Source organism: Aedes aegypti, chromosome 1 (genome assembly GCF_002204515.2).
Source record: "Aedes aegypti strain LVP_AGWG chromosome 1, AaegL5.0 Primary Assembly, whole genome shotgun sequence".
Taxonomy (NCBI): domain Eukaryota; kingdom Metazoa; phylum Arthropoda; class Insecta; order Diptera; family Culicidae; genus Aedes; species Aedes aegypti.
Genome location: NC_035107.1, coordinates 208,380,105 through 208,404,107, shown reverse-complemented (window position 1 = coordinate 208,404,107; position 24,003 = coordinate 208,380,105). Strand labels below are relative to the sequence as shown.

Here is a 24,003-nt window from a genome sequence, read left to right as displayed (position 1 = left end):
ATATATTATTATGGCGAGCAGATAGAGGACTGAACGCAAAAGGTTTGGCTTTTCCTTAGTAATTTCCATATAAACTTCAAATGGCGTGTGCACAACCAAATTTCTTCCAAATCACTTTAAATTTTGGGAGAATGATTTTCATCATAATTGACACCGTTTAAGCATAGGGGAGCAAAAACTTCAAAATTTGCATCAGTCTAACCCTCATTCTTGTTTACGGCGTATCCAACTTTCGATCGAATCCTATTCGTTCGAATCCACGGCCCACTTGATTTTGCTGGCGCAAACGAGAATGCAAAACGGTTTTCGATCGAAAGAGCATTCGAACGTAAACAAGAATAGGGTGATATATTGAATAGTCGTATAAGAAGTTCTTGAAAATATCAACATTTTCTTCGCACATTTTTTCAATTCCAAAATTAACCCAGTTAGACTTTAAGCATTCTTTTTTAGAGATCTGAAAGCCGTTAAAACTGTTTTACATATAAATCTGATTTGTGATGTTCAATTTGAGATTCAACATGTGATTAAACTGGTTTTTTTTTTATCAATTAGCTCAATTTTATTAGGCATTAGATAAAAGCTTCATTCAGTACGCTTTCTATACTACTTAGCATGCTAAATTACATTTCACTAAACTTTTTTGGAAATTTCGTCAAACGCAGTTTTGTTGTATCATAGGTTTCGACAAAATTATTAAAAAGATATTCAAATAATCTTGAGTACGAATGTAATACAATACCTACTGGACGTGAATTCTGGGTAGAAATTTAGTGTGTATTTCAGGTAGTTTTCTTCTCAGTAATGGTATTCCTTCTTATATGTGGCTTGAAAAAATGTAAAAAGATGTTTATTTTTTCTAAAAATTCGTTGAACGACAAAAAATGAATTTATAAAAATTATACTTTGTGATTCATTTTTACGGGGTCCTAGATAAAATTGTTACAACATTCTGATAGTTTAGCTTTGACAGCCCATGGCAAGATATTTTATGCTAACTACAAAAATTATGGAATAAGAAAAAAATGATTTTGAATAACTTAACCAAAATTAACTTAAAATGACTAACAAATTACTTCTTGTTTTAGCCCAACAATGTTCTAAAATTAATACTATGTTCTAGAAAGTTGATGTCTACTGCAAAATGTAGAAATGATCTACACATATTACGCAAAAATGAATGATTCAAAAATGTCCAGCTGATTCCTTCAGGAATACTTAGACCAATTTCTGAGCCTCTAACTAACACTTTGTTTTTGCACAATGTATTTCATTAAAATTTAATAATAATTGTGTATGGTATCAAGAAGTTTATGCAGCTTAGTTTTTCTTTCATTTAAACAAACATCTAATTCTAGGAATTTCGCCTTAAGACCTTTTTGATAACATGATCATCAGACGGTTCTTTTAAACAAGAAATTTTAGCTTTTTGTGAAGAGTTTGATGTACTTCAAATTTAAGTAAACTTTTAAGACTTTTATGACACTTTTTCAGGCTTTAGGAAACAAGTACGTATTGAAGTCGCTTTAAATTCTCAAAAAATAATCTCTAGGAATTTGTATATGTTTAACGTAAACATACTTCATTGAAAGAAAAACAAAAATGAGTTTTCACTTTGACTAGGGGCGCACAAATAGAGGTTTGCCAAGGGCGCAATGAGGCAACGCTACGGCTCTGGGTGGCTGTCAGCAGCTTTCGACAAAATGGACCACGAAATCTCCTTAGCCTGGGAATAAGGGGTAGTCTGCTCACCTGGTTGCGATCATATCTAACAGGACGCATTTTGTGCGTTAAGATTGAAGATCATCATTCCGCATTGTTTCGTGTTACATCCGGAGTACCGCAAGGCAGTCATCTTGGGCCGTTTCACTTCCCCTGCTCTACATGAACGATATTAATTTCATTTTTAAGGGTAAAAAAAATCTTACGCAGATGACCTCAAACTGTACTGTGTATTACAAAACCAAGTGACGCCTTATTTCTGCAACAGCAACTAGAAGTGTTTGCAAACTGGTGCGAAAAAAAACAGAATGGTTCTCAATGCTCCCAAATGTTCTGTTATTTCGTTTGGCCGTAAACGTTCAATGTATCTCCACGAATATACTTTGGCCGGTGCAGCGGTAAAGCGTGAAAATGCTGTGAAGGATCTCGGAGTAATCTTGGACTCCAAGCTGGCGTATAAAGAGCATGTATCCTACATCGTATCGAAGGCGTCATCTCAAGTAGGCTTTCTATTTCGTTTTGGCAAACACTTCCAGGACATTTATTGTTTGAATGCCTTGTATTGTGCCTTGGTGCGTTCTACGTTGGAGTACTCAGTCGTAGTGTGGGCACCGTTCTACCAAAACGGTATGCGTAGAATAGAGGGTGTGCAGCGAAAATTTGTACGTTACGCGCTTCGTAATTTACCGTGGAACCAGTGGCGTAGCTAGGGTTTTCGGGGCCCGGTGCGGAGTCAGTTTTGGGGGCCCCTAAAGTAGATGTGTTTGTCTTATGTCATTATGATTAATTGTAAAAGAATGAGACAAGTCCATATATTGAATTAGTCGTTTAGTGGGTACATTGACAATCGCCACCTTTCTGAAAAAAGCTAATAATTTTATAATGAGAAATTGTTTTCTTGAGCCCTAGATACTTAACTTGATCTGACCAATTTATTGGAACCCCTCTCATCGTGACAACATGTCTACTTGAAGGTTTCAAATAAAGAGCTTTTGGTTTATGTAGGAATATTATTAGTTGAGTTTTGGAAGGAGAAATCTTCCATTTTTGCAAGTATGAAGAAAAAATATCCAAACTTTTTTGCAATCGACTACAGATGACACGCAGGCTTCGTCCTTTGGCAGAGAGGCCTGTGTCATCCGCAAACAAAGATTTTTGACATCCCTGAGGTAACTCAGGTAAGTCAGATGTGAAAATATTGTATAATATTGGTCCCAAAATGCTGCCTTGAGATACACCAGCTCTTACAGGAAGTCTTTCAGATCTGGAATTCTGATAATTAACCTGAAGTGTACGATTTGACAGATAACTTTGAATTATTCTAACAATGTATGTTGGAAAATTAAAGTTTTTTTTTTAAATTTTACAATCAAACCTTCATGCCAAACACTGTCGAATGCTTTTTCTATGTCTAGAAGAGCAAGACCAGTAGAATAGCCTTCAGATTTGTTGGAACGGATCAAATTTGTTACACGTAAAAGTTGATGAGTGGTCGAATGTCCATGGCGGAATCCGAACTGTTCATTGGCAAAAATTGAATTTTCGTTGATGTGGGCCATCATTCTGTTCAAAATAACCTTTTCAAAAAGTTTACTGATGGAGGAAAGCAAACTGATTGGACGATAGCTAGAAGCTTCTGCAGGATTTTTGTCTGGTTTTAAAATTGGAACAACCTTAGCATTTTTCCATTTGTCAGGAAAATATGCTAATTGAAAACATTTGTTGAATATATTAACTAAAAATGATAAGCTACTTTCTGGAAGTTTCTTGATGAGGATGTAGAAAATTCCATCATCGCCAGGAGCTTTCATATTTTTGAATTTTTTAATAATAGTTCTCACTTCTTCCAAATCAGTCTCCCAGGCATTTTCGAAAACGTTCTCTTGATTGAGAATATTTTCGAACTCCTGAGTAACTTGATTTTCAATTGGACTAGTAAGTCCTAAATTAAAATTGTGCGCACTTTCAAACTGCATAGCAAGTTTTTGAGCTTTTTCGCAATTAGTTAGTAATAATTTGTTTTCCTCTTTCAATGCCGGTATTGGCTTCTGAGGTTTTTTCAAGATTTTATATAATTTCCAAAAGGGCTTAGAGCCACGGTCAAATTGAGAAATTTTATTTTCAAAATTTTTGTTTCTTAATTGAGCAAAACGTTTCTTGATTTCTTTCTGCAAATCCTGCCATATAATTTTCATAGCAGGATGCTGAGTGTGTTGAAATTGCCTTCTCCTCACGTTTTTAAGACGGATCAAGAGTTTAAGATCATCGTCTATAATCACGGATTCAAATTTTACTTCACATTTTGGAATTGAAATGCTACGGGCTTCAACAATGGAATTTGTTAAAGTTTCATGAGCATTGTCAATATCAAGTTTAGTTTCTAAAGAAATGTTAACATCAAGATTAGAGTCAACATACGTTTTATATATATTCCAGTCGGCTCGTAAATAATTGAAAGTGGAGCTGATAGGATTGAGAATCGCTTCTTGGGATAAGGTACACCGGGGCAAGTTGAAACGGGTGGGGCAAGATGAAATGCAAAGTTTTGAATATGATGCCAATAAATATTTGCAGGTTTTTCTTCCTTAAAAGTATGTTGGCTATAGATATGTTGCTGTAGATAATTTTCCCAGAATTATAAAATTTCACTATGATATCTTGCCATTTCACCTTACCCCAGCCGTTTCAACTTGCCCCGGTGTACCTTATTTGAAATGTAACAGGGACATGATCAGAATCAAAATCAGCATGAGTAATCAGTTGGCTACAAAGATGACTGGAGTCGGTTAAGACCAAATCAATCGTAGATGGATTTCTAGAAGAGGAAAAACATGTAGGGCTATCAGGGTATTGAATTGAGAAATAGCCTGAAGAGCACTCATCAAATAAAATTCTGCCGTTGGAATTACTTGGAGAATTATTCCATGACCGATGTTTGGCATTGAAGTCACCAATGACAAAAAATTTTGACTTATTGCGAGTCAATTTTTGCAAGTCAGCTTGGAGCAAATGAACTTGCTGTCCAGAGCATTGAAAAGGCAAATAGGCAGCTATGAAAGTATATTTACCAAACTGTGTTTCAACAGAAACACCTAAAGTTTCAAAAACTTTAGTTTCAAATGATGAAAACAGTTGATGTTTTATACGCCTATGAATGATGATTGCAACTCCCCCACATGCCCCATCAAGTCGATCATTACGATAAACAAAAAAGTTAGGATCTCTTTTGAGTTTAGATCCAGGTTTCAAATACGTTTCGGTAATAACTGCTATATGAACGTTATTAACCGTAAGAAAATTAAACAGCTCGTCCTCTTAACCATTCAGAGAACGAGCATTCCAATTTAAAATATTTAAATTATTTTTTGGATCCATTAGAAAAACGTAATCCAATAACAATTTGATTTGTAAATTTTACACCTACTTGGACTGCTTCAGTCATAGTGGTGGCTTTGAACATTGCATCAATCATTAGATTCAATTGTTCAGTTAGAAAATTAAAATCAGAGGCAGACATGTCATGTGATTTCCCATTAGAATTTCCGGTAGACGAAGAAGCGGAGTTACCTGTGGCGGTAGGGTTTTTTCCATTTGATTTGAAACAAGTAGAATGGGTACCCATGGATCGAACAGGAGAGGAGTTTGAATTTCCTGCTACGATATCGGCAAAGGATTTACCGTGGGTAGATACATTCGAAATTGAAAGATTCGAACGGCTACCCGACGGATTAAAATTAGTTTGTGAATGAGCATGATTATGATCTTCCTGATGGGTACGATTCATGATCAAGTGATCGTTAACTGAAAAATGAGCATTGTTCGATACTCTACCAGGTAAATTCCGGAAACGACCGTTATCGTAACGGATATTATCTTTCATCTGCCTGGCACGAGCCTCAATGACCCTTTTGCGTGAAGGGCATTCCCAAAAGTTAGCTTTATGAGGGCCCTTGCAATTGGCGCATTCAAACTTTCTTGTATCTTCTTTCACAGGACAGACGTCCTTAGCGTGAGAAGAACCTCCGCAAATCATGCATTCAGCATCCATGCGACAATTTTTTGTACCATGACCCCACTTTTGGCACCGACGGCACTGAGTGGGGTTCTGGTAATTTCCACCAGGTTTCTGGAAATGTTCCCATGTCATACGGACATCAAACAAAAGTTTTGCTTTTTCTAAAGCTTTAATATTATTTAGTTCTTTTTTGTTAAAGTGAACTAAATAATATTCTTGAGAAAGCCCTTTCCGAACAATGCCAGATTGGGTTCTATTTTTCATAATGATTACTTGGACTGAGGAAAATCCAAGTAAATCATTTATTCCATTTTTGATTTCTTCTGGTGACTTATAGTCACTTGAGAGACCTTTCAAGATGACTTTGAACAAACGTTCAGTTTTGTCGTCATAAGTAAATAAATTGTGCTTCTTCTCTTCAAGATGTTTGAGAAGAAGTTCACGATCTTTAAGAGTTTCCGGCAAAACGCGACAGTCTCCTTTCTTTGCGATTTGGAAGGAAACCTTGATTTTCTAATGGAGTTCGAGATCTCCTGCCTAAATCCCGAAAATTCGGAACAACTGACCACGATAGGCGGCACTCTTTGCTTCCTCACTTGAATCAAAGAACCTGGGCTAGAGGCTGCTTCGATTTAGTGTTCGGAAAATTTGTCTAGAGCATCAAACTGATTGCTCATTTCGATACAATTATTCATTTCACCCTTGGAAGAAAGTTCGCATTCCGGTGAAACGTCCTTTCTTCCATTCTTGCCACGTGTAGTGACAGTTTTAAAACCCACTTTTTTTGGAAGGAAGTAGTGAATTCAGAAATTCACCCTTTCTTTTGTTTGTTGTTGATACCATGTTTAATTAATAAACGAAAGAAGACGTGACCTTCGAGAGGTTTTTTCCCAAGACGGTGTCCAAGAAGGATTACCACCGCTAGCTTTCGCCAACGGGTCCAACGAAAAATCGAAGGCACGGGTCCAAGCAAGGATCGTAAAGGGATCAATAGTAGACAAAATAGTACTGAAAAGTACTGTTTTAGTAGCACTGAAAACTACCGCTTTTAATTTAAGCGCTGAAAAGTACTGTTTATGTAGCACTGAAAAGTACTGTTTTATTGCTTTAGGTAGTTTTTAAGAAAACTTCCAAGAGCAGAGAGAATTCGTGTACGCACAGCACGAAGGTACGATGCGCACTGTTACCACCACTGTTTATTTTACCATCACTTCCCCTATAACGAGCTCAGAATCAAGAAGAATGTGATCAAACAGTCGAATGCGCAGCTCATCTCACCCACGGTTTGCGGCGACGTCTGTGATATAAATAAAAAATTATTTAAAATTTCGATCCAACACTTTTACAAATCTCAATCATGCAACCTCTGACCGACTCTGTTTTTTTTAAAGGATACCTTTCTGTTGGCGGCTGACTATCCGCAGGACATTCGTGGCTTTAGATGATGTTGCGGCCACTCGCCGGCCGTCGCCGTCGTCGTCATTCACCCGTTTCCCAATAAGTGATAAAATAAAACTCTCGGTTAGATGTCGTATGTGGTTTCTTACCGGCCACGTTGCCGTGATTGGCTCGGTTTTGGTTGATTATAAAAGTCCACCGAAGGGCAACCGGTGTTCTCATTCCGGTCCGGTCCCGGCCACGGATCACAAGTCATACAGTCTGGTGAACTCGCCAAGTGTTCTTTCAATTGACGGTTGATATGAGTGTGCTAGCAGCAGTTGTGGTGGAAAAGTGTCCCTCGGCTAATTGGAACTGATTGGAATTTCAAATCGGTGCTGCTTCCGGGAGATCGGAGATGTGGCTTCCGGTGTCGACGACGGTGGCGGCGGCACTTTGGGTCCTAATGGATACGGCGTTCGATGTCGGAGGGGCTAGTTCCAGTGCCGAGGATGCCGCCCTCGAAGTGACATTCAGCGAACGGACCCGTGCCGATTGGGAAAAGGTTTGGCACCAGGAGAGTCACTCGCGCTGCCGGGACAAACTAATCCGGCACCTTTACTGGGCTTGCGAGAAGGATATCTATCGGATTTCAAGGAGAAACGATGATTACGGCGGTGGAAATGGTGCAGTGGGGAAGCGTGCTAATGGTGAATATTAGTGGAGATAAGAGAAGCATGTGGGGTTCCATGGTGTAACGGTTAGCACTCAGGACTCTGAATCCTGCGATCCGAGTTCAAATCTCGGTGGAACCTGAGAGTTTCTTTTTGATCGCGAGTGGTGGAGTGGAACTCATTGTGGTAGAGTAGATTTTGTTTGTGTAACTAAACAAGAGATCATTGAGTATTGGTGGAAAGCATAACATGTCTTCTGTATTATGAATTTATGATATATTGTGTATTTCTTTCACTACTGGACTGCGAAGTGCGGCCTCATAAGTGCGAAAGTGTGATTTACGAAGAGTAAGTCCCCCGAAAACACCTACCCGATTTGATGCAATTGCGCACTTTTATTAGCGTTTCCGCACTTGTTAAAACTTCTGCAATAGTCAAGTGGTGAAAGAAATGCGCAATAAAAGATGCCTTGAAATACTGGTGTTCTTAACTAAAGATGTCTATCTGGTCTCTGGAATTTACTGCTTTGGACTCATAAAAGTGACTAAGAACATTGAGGTGGTACTCAACAAACCATGGAGTATTTACTCTAAAAAAGGAAGTCACACACATGAGTATATTTTTTAGCAAATCCTAAGAAACAATCTTGAGTTGATTTTTGCTCAATTTTCGTGACATATAACTTCTAACTGTGCAAAGAATCTTACGTTGTCTGTGCACTGGAGTGATTAATTCGACCAAATGCAAATCGTGATTACATCGCAATTTTTTTAAAGGATTATCAGTTTATATGCCGTTTTAGAAAGACAATTTGATTGAGTTTTACTAGTTATGTCCCTAAATTGTGAAATTTGGCAACTTTGGATCTTCTCAGAAACAGCTTCGCTTAATTATATGAAATTATACTTTTGTCAGTGAAAATTTGCAACAGGTAAAGGACCACCATATTTCGCATAACTTAGTTGGAAATTTTACCGTATGATGGCACTAGCTCAGAAAACATTGCTTTCTGATTCCCCTGAGGTAATTCTATTGTACCAAAAGCAACAACCTTCTTTCGAATCTACTTTGATCAAAAAATTTTATTTTAAATTATCAATGCACACTAGAGGAAGCACTAGTGGTAGAATAATCTATTAACCAAACATGCAGAACATAGTTCTAAACCTTACCAACAACTTTGCCGAAAACATTGACTTTGTTGCTGTTTTGCATCATGAGATAAATGAGTTTTGAATGTTTTTAGATCACTAAGATCGGACTAAGCAAACATGCAGTATACATACTTCAAATCAATGAGTAACTTTGCCGAAGACAGCAATATTCCAAATCACCCTAAGATCTAGTTACGTCATATTCGCATCTAGTGGAATTAAATAGTATAGTACTAAATATGATTTTCATTTACACAGAATACTGTCTTGAGACAAACCAGCTTTTAAAGGAAGTCTATCACATTGAGAGTTCTGATAATTAACCTGAAGTGTACGATATGACAGATAACTTTGGATTAGTCTGGATTCTGGAAAGTTATATAATTTTTAAGTTTCAGCAGCAAGACCAGCTCAATAGCTTTCAGATTTTTTTTGGAACGAATAAAATTCGTTACATGTGGAAGTTAATGAGTGGAGCCCATGTCGGAATCCTAGTTACTCATAGGCAAAAATTGAATTTTCGTTGAGGTGAACCATAATTTTGTACAAAGCAACTTTAAAAAAAAATTACTGATAGAAAAAGCAAGATGCTACTACATGCTACTGGTTTTCACTTAGCTGAGTGAGTCCTGAATTGTTCGCGTTTTCGAGCTGCATACCAAGTTTTTGGATTTTTGCTAGATTGTTCATTGTAAAAAGCTAATATGGAAATCTTAAAGATAACAAATTTTCGAGCTGTTCAGTGGAATGCCTATAAGTAGATGAAAATCGAATTTAGTACTATACCATTTAATTCCATTACAGTTTGTGCCCTTTGTCAAGGAATACAAACCCTAGTGAAATTAAATGGTATAGTACTAAATTTGGTTTCCATTTACCTAATATTAACTATCGATCGATAAATTGGGCATGGCAGCAAGGCTATAACAGTTTCGCATATCACATCTAGTTTTTGAGATATTCGCTGTTAAAAATGCAAAATTTTACTATTTCAGCCAACTTGCATGCAAGTTTTCCAGCTTTGATGGCATTTTATTTGCTAAATTTGCCACAGAGTTTAAACTCCATGTCCATAACAATATTTCTCAACAAAGTTCATAATACTTTCGAATAGTATTGTATTGTGCCATAAAACAGAAACGAAGAATTTTGTATGCAGGCTGCAATCATGTTAAAAAATCGATTGAATTTAAATTTTATCGCGCAATTTCAACCAAATTATATCTGAAATGAAAGTTAAAGTCCTATTTTGAATGCTTGGTGGATTAGACCACAAAAAACATTGATAATTCATACTTTAAGTTTTATGTAAACATCAATGAAACCAGTATTCTATACAACTTAGCCGATATGTAGCGAAAATTATGACGTGTGGAACATTTTTGAAAACAGCATAAGATTCGGTGACACCTAAACTACACAGTTCGAACGAAAAGTGTAAATTTCTGAGACATATAATGCACATAATTGGAGCGTGGAATACCATGGATATTAACATGAGATGTCATGTAAACTTCAATTATATGTCATGTAATCCATCAAGCCCATGTGTGATTACATGACATATAACACACTTTTACATGATTTCAGACTTAAACTTACATGACGTCCTGCTTACATTGCATAAATGAAGTTTGCATTACGTGTAATCTTCATTATTTTTAACAGTGTACTAAAGATACATAATTTGATCCTCGAGACACGCAAAATGTTTTTTTTGTTACGTTTTATCATTGATTTGATAGCTTACGCGTGTTTGAACTATACGGACAATGCATCCCTCTGAAATGGAGGGATTTTTTGTCTAATTCTCTGTATCTCTGAAATGAGATGTACCTTTTTATTATAAACGTAGCATATTGTTGTCTACAATAAGCTCGATTGTTAAAAAAAAGTGCTGGGAACAGTATATACGTTTATATATTTCAACCATCCCAAAGGGAAAGCCTATCATCTACAACATGTAATCCCATGCGGTGTGACTCATCGTTCCATGGCTGGATTAATTTAGATTAATTAGATTGAATGCTTGCTAATAGATAGTCGTACATTGGTTTATAACTAAAACTACAGTGCGCAAGAAATAGGCTAGCCCCGTATTTATGTCTCACTCGTTACGACTTTGTACCTTATCATTACGAAACGATCAGCTTTCTCATTGATTCCAATCATTTTCAAAGGCCAACGCTATTGTGCCCTTTCACTTGCATGTTGAACAGCCAACATCAAATACCTACTTATTCAGATTTGCAAATCATTCATTAACGACGATTTGCATTCAGTCGAGTGTAAAGTAGGTTTACTAGAAATCTAGTTTTAACCATACACTTAAAAGTTATGAGCGGTTCCATGGTGTAATGGTTAGCACTCAGGACTTTGAATCCTGCGATCCGAGTTCAAATCTCGGTGGAACCTCTGTGATCCGATATATTTTAGTTGGTTAAAAGGAAATGTGTTCTTTTCATTATAACATAAGACTGTTTGGTCTGTATGAGAGATAGTTGGTGTTAGAACCTCACAATACCTGACGAATTTGAATGTTATTTATGTGTAACGACGAAACTAGCCCATTGTGTGAGACAAGTTCATGCATTACATTCAAATCATAAGCTACCGAATTCCGAAACAGACGAATTGTTTGTTTGGTACAGCTTAAACAGATCGTCATGATAGATTTTCCACCATGTCAGGTTGGATGAAAAAAGAAGGTTCGAAAAACTCTTTTGGGAATACAGTCAACTCTCCATAATTCGATATTGAAGGGACTATCGAGGGGAGGTATCGACTTACAGAACACAAAATCAGTGCAACTGCGATCCAAAGGACCATGGAGTTAGTCATTAAAACCAACTTTTACTATAGTTCTCTAACTAGATATCAAAATACGGAATATAGAGTAAGGGAGAAATCCTCGTATAAATAAATGAGGAGTTTACTGAAGATATTCTTAAAAGAATAGCTGTTTAAATCGTTGAAAGATTCGCTGTGTATTACCTGTAAAAATTCTTGCTGGAATGTTCGAAGAAGTTGCTGACACAGTCAGGTGACAACAATCTTTGAAGAAAGTTCAGAAGAATCTGACATAGCTCCACCATTTCTAGCTGGTAAATTTCATCGAAGCACCCTTGCAGTAGTTCATGAGAAGATTGAAAAAAATAAAATCTGCGGGAATCTCGAAACAAAATCTTAAGGAATTTCTTAGATACCTCATAGTATACCTTAGAAAATGTGAGAAATTCATTGAAAGAATTCTTGACCAAATACATCGATTTTTTTAAATACTTATATAAGAGGAGCAATGCATGCAAAATTCACTGGAGAAATTCCTTCAACCCCCAGAATACAAATTATCTGATCCTGAATCAGCTGAAGAAAATGTTGGTGGAACCCCTGGGAAAATTTATGATGTAATTCCTCGGGGGATAATTTTTCGGCCGTTGGTAAAGGAATTTTTGAAGATACTCTTGAAACTATTCCTGTAGAAATCTCTGGAAAAAAAAGTCTTAGAAGAGGTAATGGGGGCATATTTGGAATACTTACTGGTTTATTTCTGAAAGAATTCAAAAACATTTGAAAATAAATTACTGGAGAAACTTTTAAAGGAATTCCTGGTTCCATAAAAGAATTCTTGCAGGAGCGGTCGATGTTGAATGCTTCATGAATCTCTTACGAATTTCCGGGAAGCATCCTCGGCAGAATCTCTGGAAGCATAGTTGTTGGTTTTCGTGGTGCAATTCCTAGAGGATCCATTAGAGAAATCCATGTAGAAATTCTAAGAGTAATTCCTCGACGAATTTCTTTGGGAATCGATGTAGGAATTTTGAATAATAATATCCTAAAACATTATGTGTGAAAATATTAGGTATCAGCTGAATTATTTATCGACGCCAAAATACAATGGGTATAAATAAACAGCTGTCTACTTGCAGGATCCTTTCAAAAACGGAGTCTATACAATTTACTACACTTTTGGATCTAATTTCAATACTAAACTGAGAATCAACTTGTTTTGAAGGAATTCAAATATTTTTCAATAGCCTCAAGGTTAAAGTTTTGACACTATATTAGTGTTGATCTTCTACGATACATGGTAGGTATCAAGCCATTTACGATTCAATAAAGTTTAACCCCTTCATATCCGCTTACACAGCGCAACAAAAATGACATTTTTGCGTGTCTCAAGAATCAAATTATGTGTCTCTAGTAGATTTGAGGTTGCTGAATCTGGTGCCGTTGACAGAAATTTCCCAGCACGTCACAATTTTTAGCTACAGGTCGCCAAAGTTGTATAAAACTTTGGTTTTATTGATGTTTACTTAAAATTTGAACAGTAGGAATTTGTGTAGTTGAATACGTACTTACGAGAGTTGCAGAAACCTCTCTTTTTTCTCATATAACATGGTACATAGAATTTTCGATGGGAATGTAATAGACTTAGTTTTAAGTTTAGTTCTTTGTTATGAGGGATGCACTTGAGAATGAACTCAACTATAATAATAAATCTTCGAGCTGTTTAGTGGAATACCTATAAGTAAATGAAAAAACCGAATTTAGTACTTTACCATTTAATTCCACTCCTTTGACAGATACGCGTATTTCGACCTCAACTGTAAGGCAGTTGAGTGTCGTGTACTAGACTCGACTTAAAGAAAACCATCGTATGCACACATTATATATTAACACTAGGTATACACGTAATTCCCTACCCATTTTTTTTTTGTAAACTTAAAATTTATGAGCTTTTAGGTACATTCCATCCCTCTTTTGTTGAAACTTTAAATGCTGAAAGGTACATCACGGGAACAATTAGTAGGTACCAAGTTGAATAGCCATGTATTGCCGTTGCCGTTGTCTCTGTTGAGTAGCGTCGTAGGTACCTGTTTGCAAATTTCCAGACTCTCCGCCACATCCAGTTTCCAAGGAGAAGAAACATTTCTCAAAATTTTGATATCGGCCGTCGTAATTGTATGTCCTTCTGAAAAGATATGTTCTGCCACCTTAGATTTAAAATCGTATGTCATCCCCTTGTCTATCGTCTTCTGAGCTTTTCCTATTTCCGCTAAGTGTTCCTTGAATCTAACCTCGAGAGACCGCTTTGTTTGACCAACGTAGACCACAGTTGACCCTATGCGTGAAGCTCCGATTATTTTACATGGCAAAAATTCAAAACACTTTTTAATTAAATTCTGTTAAGTGTACGGGGTTAGACTATTGATCAACTATAGAATCAGCAGCATATTGAGAAAAATATATAAAACTTAAATTTATATGCCTATAATGTAGCCCATCAAAAGTATATCAACATATACTGAAAAGATTTTGAATAACTATTGTAGTTAATTTTATATGAGCATTTGAAATTTCGCTTCCTATACCTTGCCGGGTAAATTTTTCGACGCTTCACGCATCGAGCAAACTTTTCCCAGATGGCAGCACCGTACCTTCGTTTACTCGAATTCGCGATGACGGAGGCAATTACCACAGTTGACCCTATGCGTGAAGCTCCGATTTCTTTACATGGCAAAGCATAGGAAGTCAATTTTCAAATGCTTTTAAAAAATTCAAAACTTAATTTTATTAAATTCTGTTAAGTGTACGGGGTTAGATATATGATAAGATATAGAATCCGTAGAAATTGAGGAAAACATGAAAAAAATCAAAATAATGTGTCTATAATGTAGCCCATCAATAGTCTATCAACATGTACTGAAAAGAATTTAAATAACTATTGTAATTAATTTTATATAAGCATTTGAAATTTCACCTCCTATACCTTGCCGGGTTAAATTTTCGACGCTTCACGCATAGAGTAAACTTTTTCCAGATGGCAGCGCCGTACCTTCCTTAGAGCGAATACCATCAGGCGTTGCGCTGCCAACGGTTCACACACTGCTTGAATGTATTTGTTTCCCCACTATGGACCAATGCACGAGTTCACTAATTTGACGTTTGAGCGGTGCCGAATTCACGGGTTGCCATGGTCCCATAAATAACACGGCACCGCTAAAACGTCAAATAGTGAACCCGTGCATAGGTCCATGATCGTTTTCGGGCAGCCATCTCGAGGTGAATGATTGAAAAAAAAAAAGTTAAATAATTCATTCGCTAATAGGGTAACCAATATATTTTGAACCCCTATATATTTTGGACCCCCTGGGCCATTTTCCTGCAAATTTCCCAGTTTTAATCGAAAGGCCAACTCAATTCGCATGCCATTTGGAAAGATAGGATTATTCCGCACTTGCATCAACCGTTTATACATAGACTTAGTCACAGGCGCGTCCACGTTCGAAACCATGGGTAGGACAAACGTTGGCAAATGTTTTGTGCACAGCTGAGCTAAGAAGCTAATAAAACATTTTAACCGTGGACTGGAAATTGAAATTTACTTTAGGAGCTCAAACGCAAAGAGGTTTCAGTGACATTTTAGCCAGTTTTAACTTGAGTTGAGTTGAGGAAAGTCTACTATTTCATAGCATTCTAACGATAACAACTGCAAATGTTTTGTCCGCTCAATTCATAGGAAATTTATCCAAGAATAGGATACCCCAAGAATTCAACCTGATTCCTCCAAGATTTTATCCAGTGATTCATCCATCGATTTCCGTGAAATATCCTCCAAGATTCTCGATCAAAACGTTTTCTTATATTCAATCAATAACTTTTCCTCAAATTTTTAAGGATTTCCTATATAAATGTCATTTGGGATTTTTACAAAATTTCAACTAGGGTGTTCTTCAATAATACCTTTAGCAATTACTCCAGAGATTCTTTTTAAGATTCCTACAGAAATTTCTCCAGTAATTCTTTGAGATTTTCTCAAGTAAGTCTTTAAAGTTTTTTCAGGTTTTTTTCTAGGAATGTCTCCAGGGAAATGCCAAGGAAATTTTCTCGAAAAAAATATACTGTTTAGTTATTCATAAAATTCTAGAGTAAACTCTAATAAAATCTGTGTATGTCTTCAATCAACTGGATCTCGTTAGTATTGCGCAAGATTTTCCAAAGGAATTTCTCGAAAATCATTTGCTAGAATCTCTATAGAAACTTGTGTAGGAAATGACGGAAGAATTATTGGAAAAATTGCTGTAATACTTGTGTGAAAACTTAAATAAACTTTTGAAGATGCCATGGCATTTTTTTTTTGAGAAACTTATTCTGAAATATTTGATAAAACTGCAATTCATTAGAAATCTTTGGAAGATCTCCTAAAGTAACAACTGGAGAATTCGGTTGAAGGATTAGTGAAAAAATGTCTGGAGGAAATTTTAGGATAGTTTTGAAAAAAAAAAACAAATTAATACCTGAGGAAATTCCTGGAGGTAGTAGCATGGATTTCCAGGAGCGAATTCTGAAAAAGTCATTCTTAGCATCCTTTGAAAAATCGCTGGAAGAGTTTCTGGGATAATTGGTAGAGAAATATCTAGAAACACTCATGAAGAGACCGCTGTAGGAGACCCTGAAAGTATTCTAAATAAAATTACTATGATAATTTCTGAAGCTTTTCCTCGGAAGTTCTGAGACTAAATTCATGAAGAGCCTGTTAAACCCGTTATAACCCGTTGGAGCCTGTACAATTTTGCATCAGGACTCATTACAAGCAAAGTAAGGAAAAAAAAACTTTAGAGACCACTTTGGTTAAAATATTTACCATAGAGATTTTCCATTAAAAATAGAGAATTGCAATTAAATAGAGACCATATTCTACAGAAATTGTTCTGATAATTTTTAAGAGATTCAGCAATGCTTTGATAGATTCTATCAAGAGTGATCACACGTTCAGAAATCGCTAGCACCATCACACTTGTTCTGTGTATAATACGATGCGACTGGTATTAGATTATTCCATTACTTCATCCGAAGATTCTTAAATAATCTTCTGATAATTATCTATGGATGTTTCAGAAACTTCTCAAGAATTGCTTCCAAATTTGTTCCAGAATATATACGGGTTTGGCCATAGATATTTTTAAGAAACCATCCATTGATTAATTTTGAAACGCTATAGAGGACTCCATTTGGTTTTTCTAACGATTAAAGAAGTTTCTTGTAGAAATTATTACAGTTTTAATTAACAGGATTTTCACTATAGATATTCTTTATCGATCTTCTCACGAGTTAGAACTTTTGGAGGTCATGCGCAAACCATGTCACGCTTTACTAAGCATGAGAATAACATGAAAAACCTTATCATGTCTTCCATCCTCCATAAGAATAAGTACGACGTTGCAACGCGTAGATCGAGTTTTTATGTATATTGAACAGATGATAAATAATTGAGTTTGTTTTCAAACTTTATTGCTGGTCTAGCTTTTTTTTGTTGGATCGTGGGTAGGACAATTCCTTGACTGTCCTACCCAGGTATTTTTGTGCGTAGTACATGTCCTACCTGTCGTACCCACTTCCCGCGCCACTGGACTTAGTGTTTATTTCATCTGAAATTAATTTAATTTAATCGATTCATCCATGCAACCGTTACAACACGTTACACACAGAAATTGAAGCCGTCAGAAATTTTTCAAATGTAAACAAAAACTTTTTTCATATTTCTGAACTAAAAGCGAAGAATTTCATCGGTTTTCTATTGTTAATCGATTGATTAGCCTACGGGCAAGCATATTATACAACCAGTGTCGTGGACTTTGTCGCCAAACGATAAAAAATGCCGGTGGTTCAAAATATATACTTTGAGGGTCCAAAATGTATTGGTGTGTCCAAAATAATGAAAAACAGTGCATTACAATTCAATTATTTTTGACGTTTTTTGGATAATACACGACTGTATGGGCATTTTTATCTCGTAGAGGAAATTTTTCTCTACATTTTGGCATATTCTTTGACTTGGTTACGCTGTGCAATTAATTAATTGGAACAAAAAACTCAAATCACTTCCTTATGGGGTCCAAAATTCGGCCGTTACCCTATTTCGCTTGTGTTTTCAACTAATTGAAATCTATTAGCGCTAATAGAGCGCTGCATATGACGAGCCTAACCTCACTTATTTGACAGCTGCTGGTCCTGTTGTTTACGTTTCCGACTTAGTCATTTTTTCCATCATGTTTTCATCTTCGCATTTCTATCACCAGCATGCTGATGGTGACGATTTTCCACGGTAGGAATACACTCAATCTGTTCGGTAAAAATAACTGGGTTTTGGAACTACCGAAAAAGTCAGTCAACTAAAAAAAAAATGTCAGAAGTCATATATCGATAAAAAATAAAATATGGTGAAATTTGCTTTTCAATTACGCGTGGCGACAGTTTTCATTTTACTGACTTTTTCGGTAGTTCCAAAACCCAGTAAAATTTTACCGACCCCAGTAATTTGATCTAAGTGTGAAGATAGAATAATACGATCCGTGGGTATCTGCAGTGGATTTGACCTCTCCTGGCAGCAAACTTTCACGAAATTAAGAATGATTCGAAAAAAGTACTAAGTCCAAACTGTAAACAACAGGACCAGTACCTGTCAAAATTGATGCGTGACGTCACAGTGCAGTGGAGTATAGCAAGAGCACAATCATTCCGTTGCGATACATATAAACAAGTACAATTTCATGCTGCATTTATCGAGCAAAAATGCAAAACCCCGAAAACAGGAAAAATCGTGTCACCACTGTGCTCGAGTCATTTGTTCGCATTCGGGTTTGAAAAAACGTTAGGAAGAAGAAGATTACAGTTTTGAAAAGCCGTGACATTTTTTGTTTTGAACGGTCATGGTTTGCTTTGGATTTTGATGGTCGTGTAGATAAATGTGAAGTTCGAGGTGGTAAATGTTTGCTACAGTACATTTCCCATCCCTGGCACATAATATAACAAACAAAAATTTGGAATCTCCATGGAGCTCTGCATAAAAATCATCCTCTCTCTTTCACTCTGCCATGAAATTAGTAAACAACAAGGCCAGTAAACGTCAAAATCCTATACAAAATCAAAACAGTGCAGAGCCCCATACAATAAGTTTGCATCGAAGAAGAAGCAAAATAACTGAAATGGCTGATAATTTGAGAAACTGTTGATATTGGACGTTCCCATCCCAAAATTGCTTGGGTCTTGATCTTTGAGCAGACACGCACCCCTTCTCCACGTGAAGACCAAAAGGTTAGTTAAGAGTCTTATACCAACTGCCATACACTTATTCATAAAAACTCAACAAAGGAGTTCCTTACCAAAAAGTTCCAATTTGGTTTTGCTTGTTCTGGAGTTTGTACAATTTTGTGGCTTTGATGAACTTATTTAATATTGTTTTACTTAGTGCAACCCAGTCGATGTTAGTATACTATAGTGATAACTTTGAAAGAAAAATCACCACAATCATTTTACTGAATTTGGCAATTCAAAGCCCACGATGTATTCATTTGAGTTTGCAAAACTTAATCGCCTATCGGGTGTAGCCAAAATGAAAAAAAAATATCTTAGCTTAAAAACTCCCAGTTGATAACTGCGGAAGTATCTATAAGAACACTAAGCTGATAAAAAGTTTCTTTCTCAGTTGGGATTTATGGTATTATGCAAGAAGAAGAAGCAGCAGGATGAGGATGAAGAGAAAAAAAAGAAGTGGCTTCTTGTTGAATTTTTCTTGAAAAAAATAAAACAATGATCAGCTTGATCCACTTCCTTGTAGTTATTTTATACAAATATGACTCATCTCATGATGCGAAGCACATTTACATGATTATCGTCCATGACATATTAGAGTTATTGCAATTCAGCACCAAGAAAACTCAAACTAGTAATGATTTATGGCAGAATCAAATTGATTGATTGGAGTCAACAATCAACTTTCTTTGCGAACCTATACGAATGAACAATTCTTATGCTCCTCACAGCTTCTAAACATCAATACTATGCATGTATATGATGAAAAAGTGTATTATCATGACAAAACTACAATTTTCTTTCCAAATTTGTAGAATAGTTTGTCCAAGAAAATCATTCCATTTTTGTCAACTAAAAATTGCCAATCGTGTTGATAAAAACGAAACATACCTGTATTATAGTAAGATTACGTTAAAATTTCTGCGCTCTCAGTATTCCTGTGCGAATTCTGACTACCATGTTCGATTCCAATGAAAAATAAGGGATTTTAGATATTTTGGTGATAATAACTGAAAACTCATAGTTTTACACTGGAATCTCAAAGATTTTCATCGGATTTCTGAGATTCTCACAAAAATCAAGTAACACAATTTCTAGCTTATCTTATTGATTTAATTATTACTTGCCTCGAGGTTACGCTTTCGCTTCGTAAGCGGAAGGTCATGGGTTCGATTCCCAATCCCCCCACACAAAAAACTCCGTCCAGCCACCAGAAGACGCCGCACGAAGGACCATGTGTTGGGGAACACATCCATCCTTCGTCAGTATCGGATGGTGACTGAGACACACTGACCCTCTTTGTAGGCAATTGCCTCACACATTGGTTCCATGGTGTAACGGTTAGCACTCAGGACTCTGAATCCTGCGATCCGAGTTCAAATCTCGGTGGAACCTGCGTAAGATGAATATTTTTGCAATCATGTTAGCGTCGTGATAGATGCATTATAATTCATAAACAACAACTAAACATAGATTAACGTTTAACGAGATCACGCATCATTACAAAGCTGAAAAAGATCGGATTTTGATAATATTATTATCAAAATATTTTTTTTAATTTTTTTTTATTTATACGCGGATGACTACGTTTCAAATTCTATCTGTCGTGATTTTCACGCTCTCGCGTTTTTCATCAATCCTGACGGTAAAATTATAGATCGATTAGATATGCTGCACCACCTCGCTAATTTATGGAAGAAATGTGGTTTGAAATAAATCGTGAACATGATTTTCGTTGTATTTGAGTATGAAACGATTGTCTGGAAAGCTAGGGCAGAATGTTTAGCTAAGAAAGTTTCATACAGTGAAACCTCCATAAATAGATGATCTATGATTAGACATCATCTCATGGAATCACACTAAAAATAAAGTTTCATGGTTGCTATGCTCATTTATAAAAAGTTTTATGAACATTTTATATTTATTACAAATTCTTATTAGCTGAAAGTATAAGTTAAGATTCGTAGAAATTGTTCGTCACATTTGCATCGTTATTCTGGAATTTAGACGTGCAACAGTATAATATTGATGAACCGAACTTATGTGAAATTACACCAAGAATCAGGGGTTCCTTGGTGTAACGGTTAGCACTCAGGACTCTGAATCCTGCGATCCGAGTTCAAATCTCGGTGGAACCTGCGAGTGACAGTTATTTTTGGGTTTCTGTCAGCATCATGATAGTAGATTACTTTTCCTTAATTATCCTTAATCAGATGGATAGTTGACTATGATTAATCCAAACAATGATGCGACGAGAACTTTTGATAATCTGTAATGTAGGAGAAATTAGCATTTGTATATCACTTAATCGAACCTAATTTTAGAATCTCAGCAAAAAGTGCCTTCCGGGAGAAATATGTGTGAAGCTATCAGTACGCGGTCAGTACACAATGACAAATACATTGGGATTCTGTTTTCGTTATGCTCCGCTTTTGGCATGCTCAATTTTAGCACCTACTAAATTTGACAACAAACTAGATTCATTTTTGATATTATTTTTTCAATACTAGCGGAATTTGGGGCAAGTGTGCCATAGGGGCAAGTGTGCCATAGGGGCAAGTGTGCCACCCCCTATTTTTATAAAAACTACAAAATATATTTTTTCTTTGAGCTAAACTATATGTTCCCTAATAGTTCATAGAACGATGATCAAAATTTTACGAAAATTGCTCTATTTTTTCATTATATTTCATTTATTTTGTAGGAATAGGGGAAAACCTGTTTGAGTAGAGACCAACAATTAGAACCTCTTTCTCAAATAGGCACAAAACCTACCCGTCTTTTCATATCAACAGAACACAATTCCAAATGATACAAAGACGAAGCTTAATCTAATACTTAATTTTACATACACTTTTTAAACATCGAATCTTATTCTAGACACCTAAAACTACAGCAAAGCGAGTCTTCAAAACTGCACGAGATAGATTTAATCAAAGACATTACAGTACTGATTAAACAAACGACACATACTATTTACAACTTCATTTCTACCGTAATTGGTTCAACACAAAGGTAGCCGAAAAAATGTGTGAGAACGGAGTGTGCGACGATGTGTATCAAAATTAAACTTTTCTAACAGTTCAGGACAATCAACTCTAGACTGTATCACATCACAGGTGAACAAAAGTTTGGCAAGGTTTCGACGAGTGGAGAGTAAATTAAGGTTAATTAACTGACACCTGTCTTTGTACTCTGGTAAATTTGAGGGATCTGTCCACGGTAAGTTTCGTAACGTAAATCGAATAAACTTTCTTTGGATTCGTTCAATACGTAAAATACTGTTCTGATATTGTGGGGACCAAACAATAGCTGCATATTCGAGATTAGATCGTACCAAAGAATAATACAAAGTTTTAAGGCAATAAACATCAGAAAAATGTTTCCCGGCACGAAAAATGAAACCTAGACTCTTGGAAGCTTTACCAACAACATATGATACATGATCACGGAATGACAGGTTGCTGTCCACGATGACACCAAGGTGTTTGATAGAAATTACGCGTTCCAATGTGTGGACAGAAACATGATAATCCGACATTATAGTTCTATGTTTACGAGTGAATGAAATGATTGAACATTTAGTCGCATTCATGATCATCCTGTTCGTCTTACACCAATCAACAAAAACATCCAGCTGACATTGCAAAAAATCAGCGTCGTTGTGGTCGTTGATGACGTAGTATAATTTAAAATCATCAGCATAAGATAACTTGAAACATTTGAGAGACAGGTTTACATCGTTAAGATAAAGAAGAAAAATTACAGGTCCTAAATGGCTTCCTTGAGGAACCCCTGATGTTACTTGAAATGGTTATGATAAGGATTCTCCGCTTTAACAGACATAGAAGGACCGATCAAATATGACTGTAACCAGGAAAGGAAGGAACCAGTGAAGCCCAATCTCTCTAGTTTGGCTACTGCAATTTTGTGGTTAATTTTGTCGAAGGCCGCTGAGAGATCGATGTAAATTGCGTCAACTTGAAGTCCTTTTTCAATGCAGCGGGTTATAAAGGATGTATACGATACCAGGTTCGTTGTGGTTGATCGGTGCGGCATGAATCCGTGTTGAGTTTCCGAAATGTAACTTGAACAGTTATGAGTAAAGTCCATGACAACCAATTCGAATAGCTTGGAAGTGGCACACAAGGCGGCAATCCCACGACAGTTTGAGATGACACGTCTGCATCCCTTTTTGAAGACAGGAAATAAATACGACGACTTCCAGATTTCAGGAAACCATCCACAACGTAAAGATAGATTGAAGATGTGAAGCAAAGGGAAGTTGAATTTTTCAAGTATTTACATCAATTTTTGTATGAACAATAAGATTTCAGTAAATTTTTATAAGATTTCGTTGTTTCTAAATAGTATGGTGTGAGGTAAAATTACAAAGATAGCCCAGATAGCCGTAGCGGTAAACGCGCAGCTATTCAGCATGACCATGCTGAGGGTCGTGGGTTCAAATCCCGCTGGTCGAGGATCTTTTCGTAAAGGAAATTTTCTCGATTCCCAGGGGCATAGAGTATCTTCGTACCTGCCACACGATATACACATGCAAAAATGGTCAATCGGCAAAGAAAGCTCTCAGTTTTAATAACTGTGGAAGTGCTCATAAGAACACTAATCTGAGAAGCAGGCTTTGTCCCAGTTGGGACGTAACGCCAGAAAGGAGGAGGAGGAGGTAAAATAATAACAGATTTTTCAAACGTACTGTACATCGTGAAGCTATACAAAAGTGTAAGTTATTGTGGCATTTGGACGAAAACAATATTAAGTTTCACATACAAAATCCAAGTTTGTTGAAATCTATACTTTTTGGGGTAAGTGTGCCACCTATTTGGTAAACACAAACGGTTGGAGTGAAATTCATAAAAATGTTAACATCTTCCACACAATCATAATAATGAACCAAAATGGCACCAGCAGTAGTTTCTGAAGTGTAGAAGAGGAATAGCGAAAATTT

General features: G+C 36.3%; 1 protein-coding gene and 4 non-coding genes across 5 annotated transcripts in view; all 5 read left to right on the top strand.

The window, feature by feature from the left end:
* Positions 1-7,107: 7,107 nt before the first annotated feature.
* The window catches only part of LOC5580310 (probable insulin-like peptide 7), a 29,621-nt gene continuing 12,725 nt past the window's right edge, over positions 7,108-24,003 (top strand). The window contains exon 1 of the mRNA XM_001662872.2: positions 7,108-7,824. Coding sequence (XP_001662922.1) covers positions 7,533-7,824 — 292 coding nt within the window. The 5' untranslated portion in view covers positions 7,108-7,532. The remainder of the gene's footprint in view (positions 7,825-24,003) is intronic.
* Trnaq-cug lies at positions 7,858-7,929 on the top strand. The gene has a single exon. It is a non-coding gene; the product is annotated as a tRNA-Gln (tRNA).
* On the top strand, positions 11,286-11,357 carry Trnaq-uug. Its single transcript has one exon. It is a non-coding gene; the product is annotated as a tRNA-Gln (tRNA).
* Positions 20,361-20,432, top strand: Trnaq-cug. The gene has a single exon. It is a non-coding gene; the product is annotated as a tRNA-Gln (tRNA).
* On the top strand, positions 21,104-21,175 carry Trnaq-cug. Its single transcript has one exon. It is a non-coding gene; the product is annotated as a tRNA-Gln (tRNA).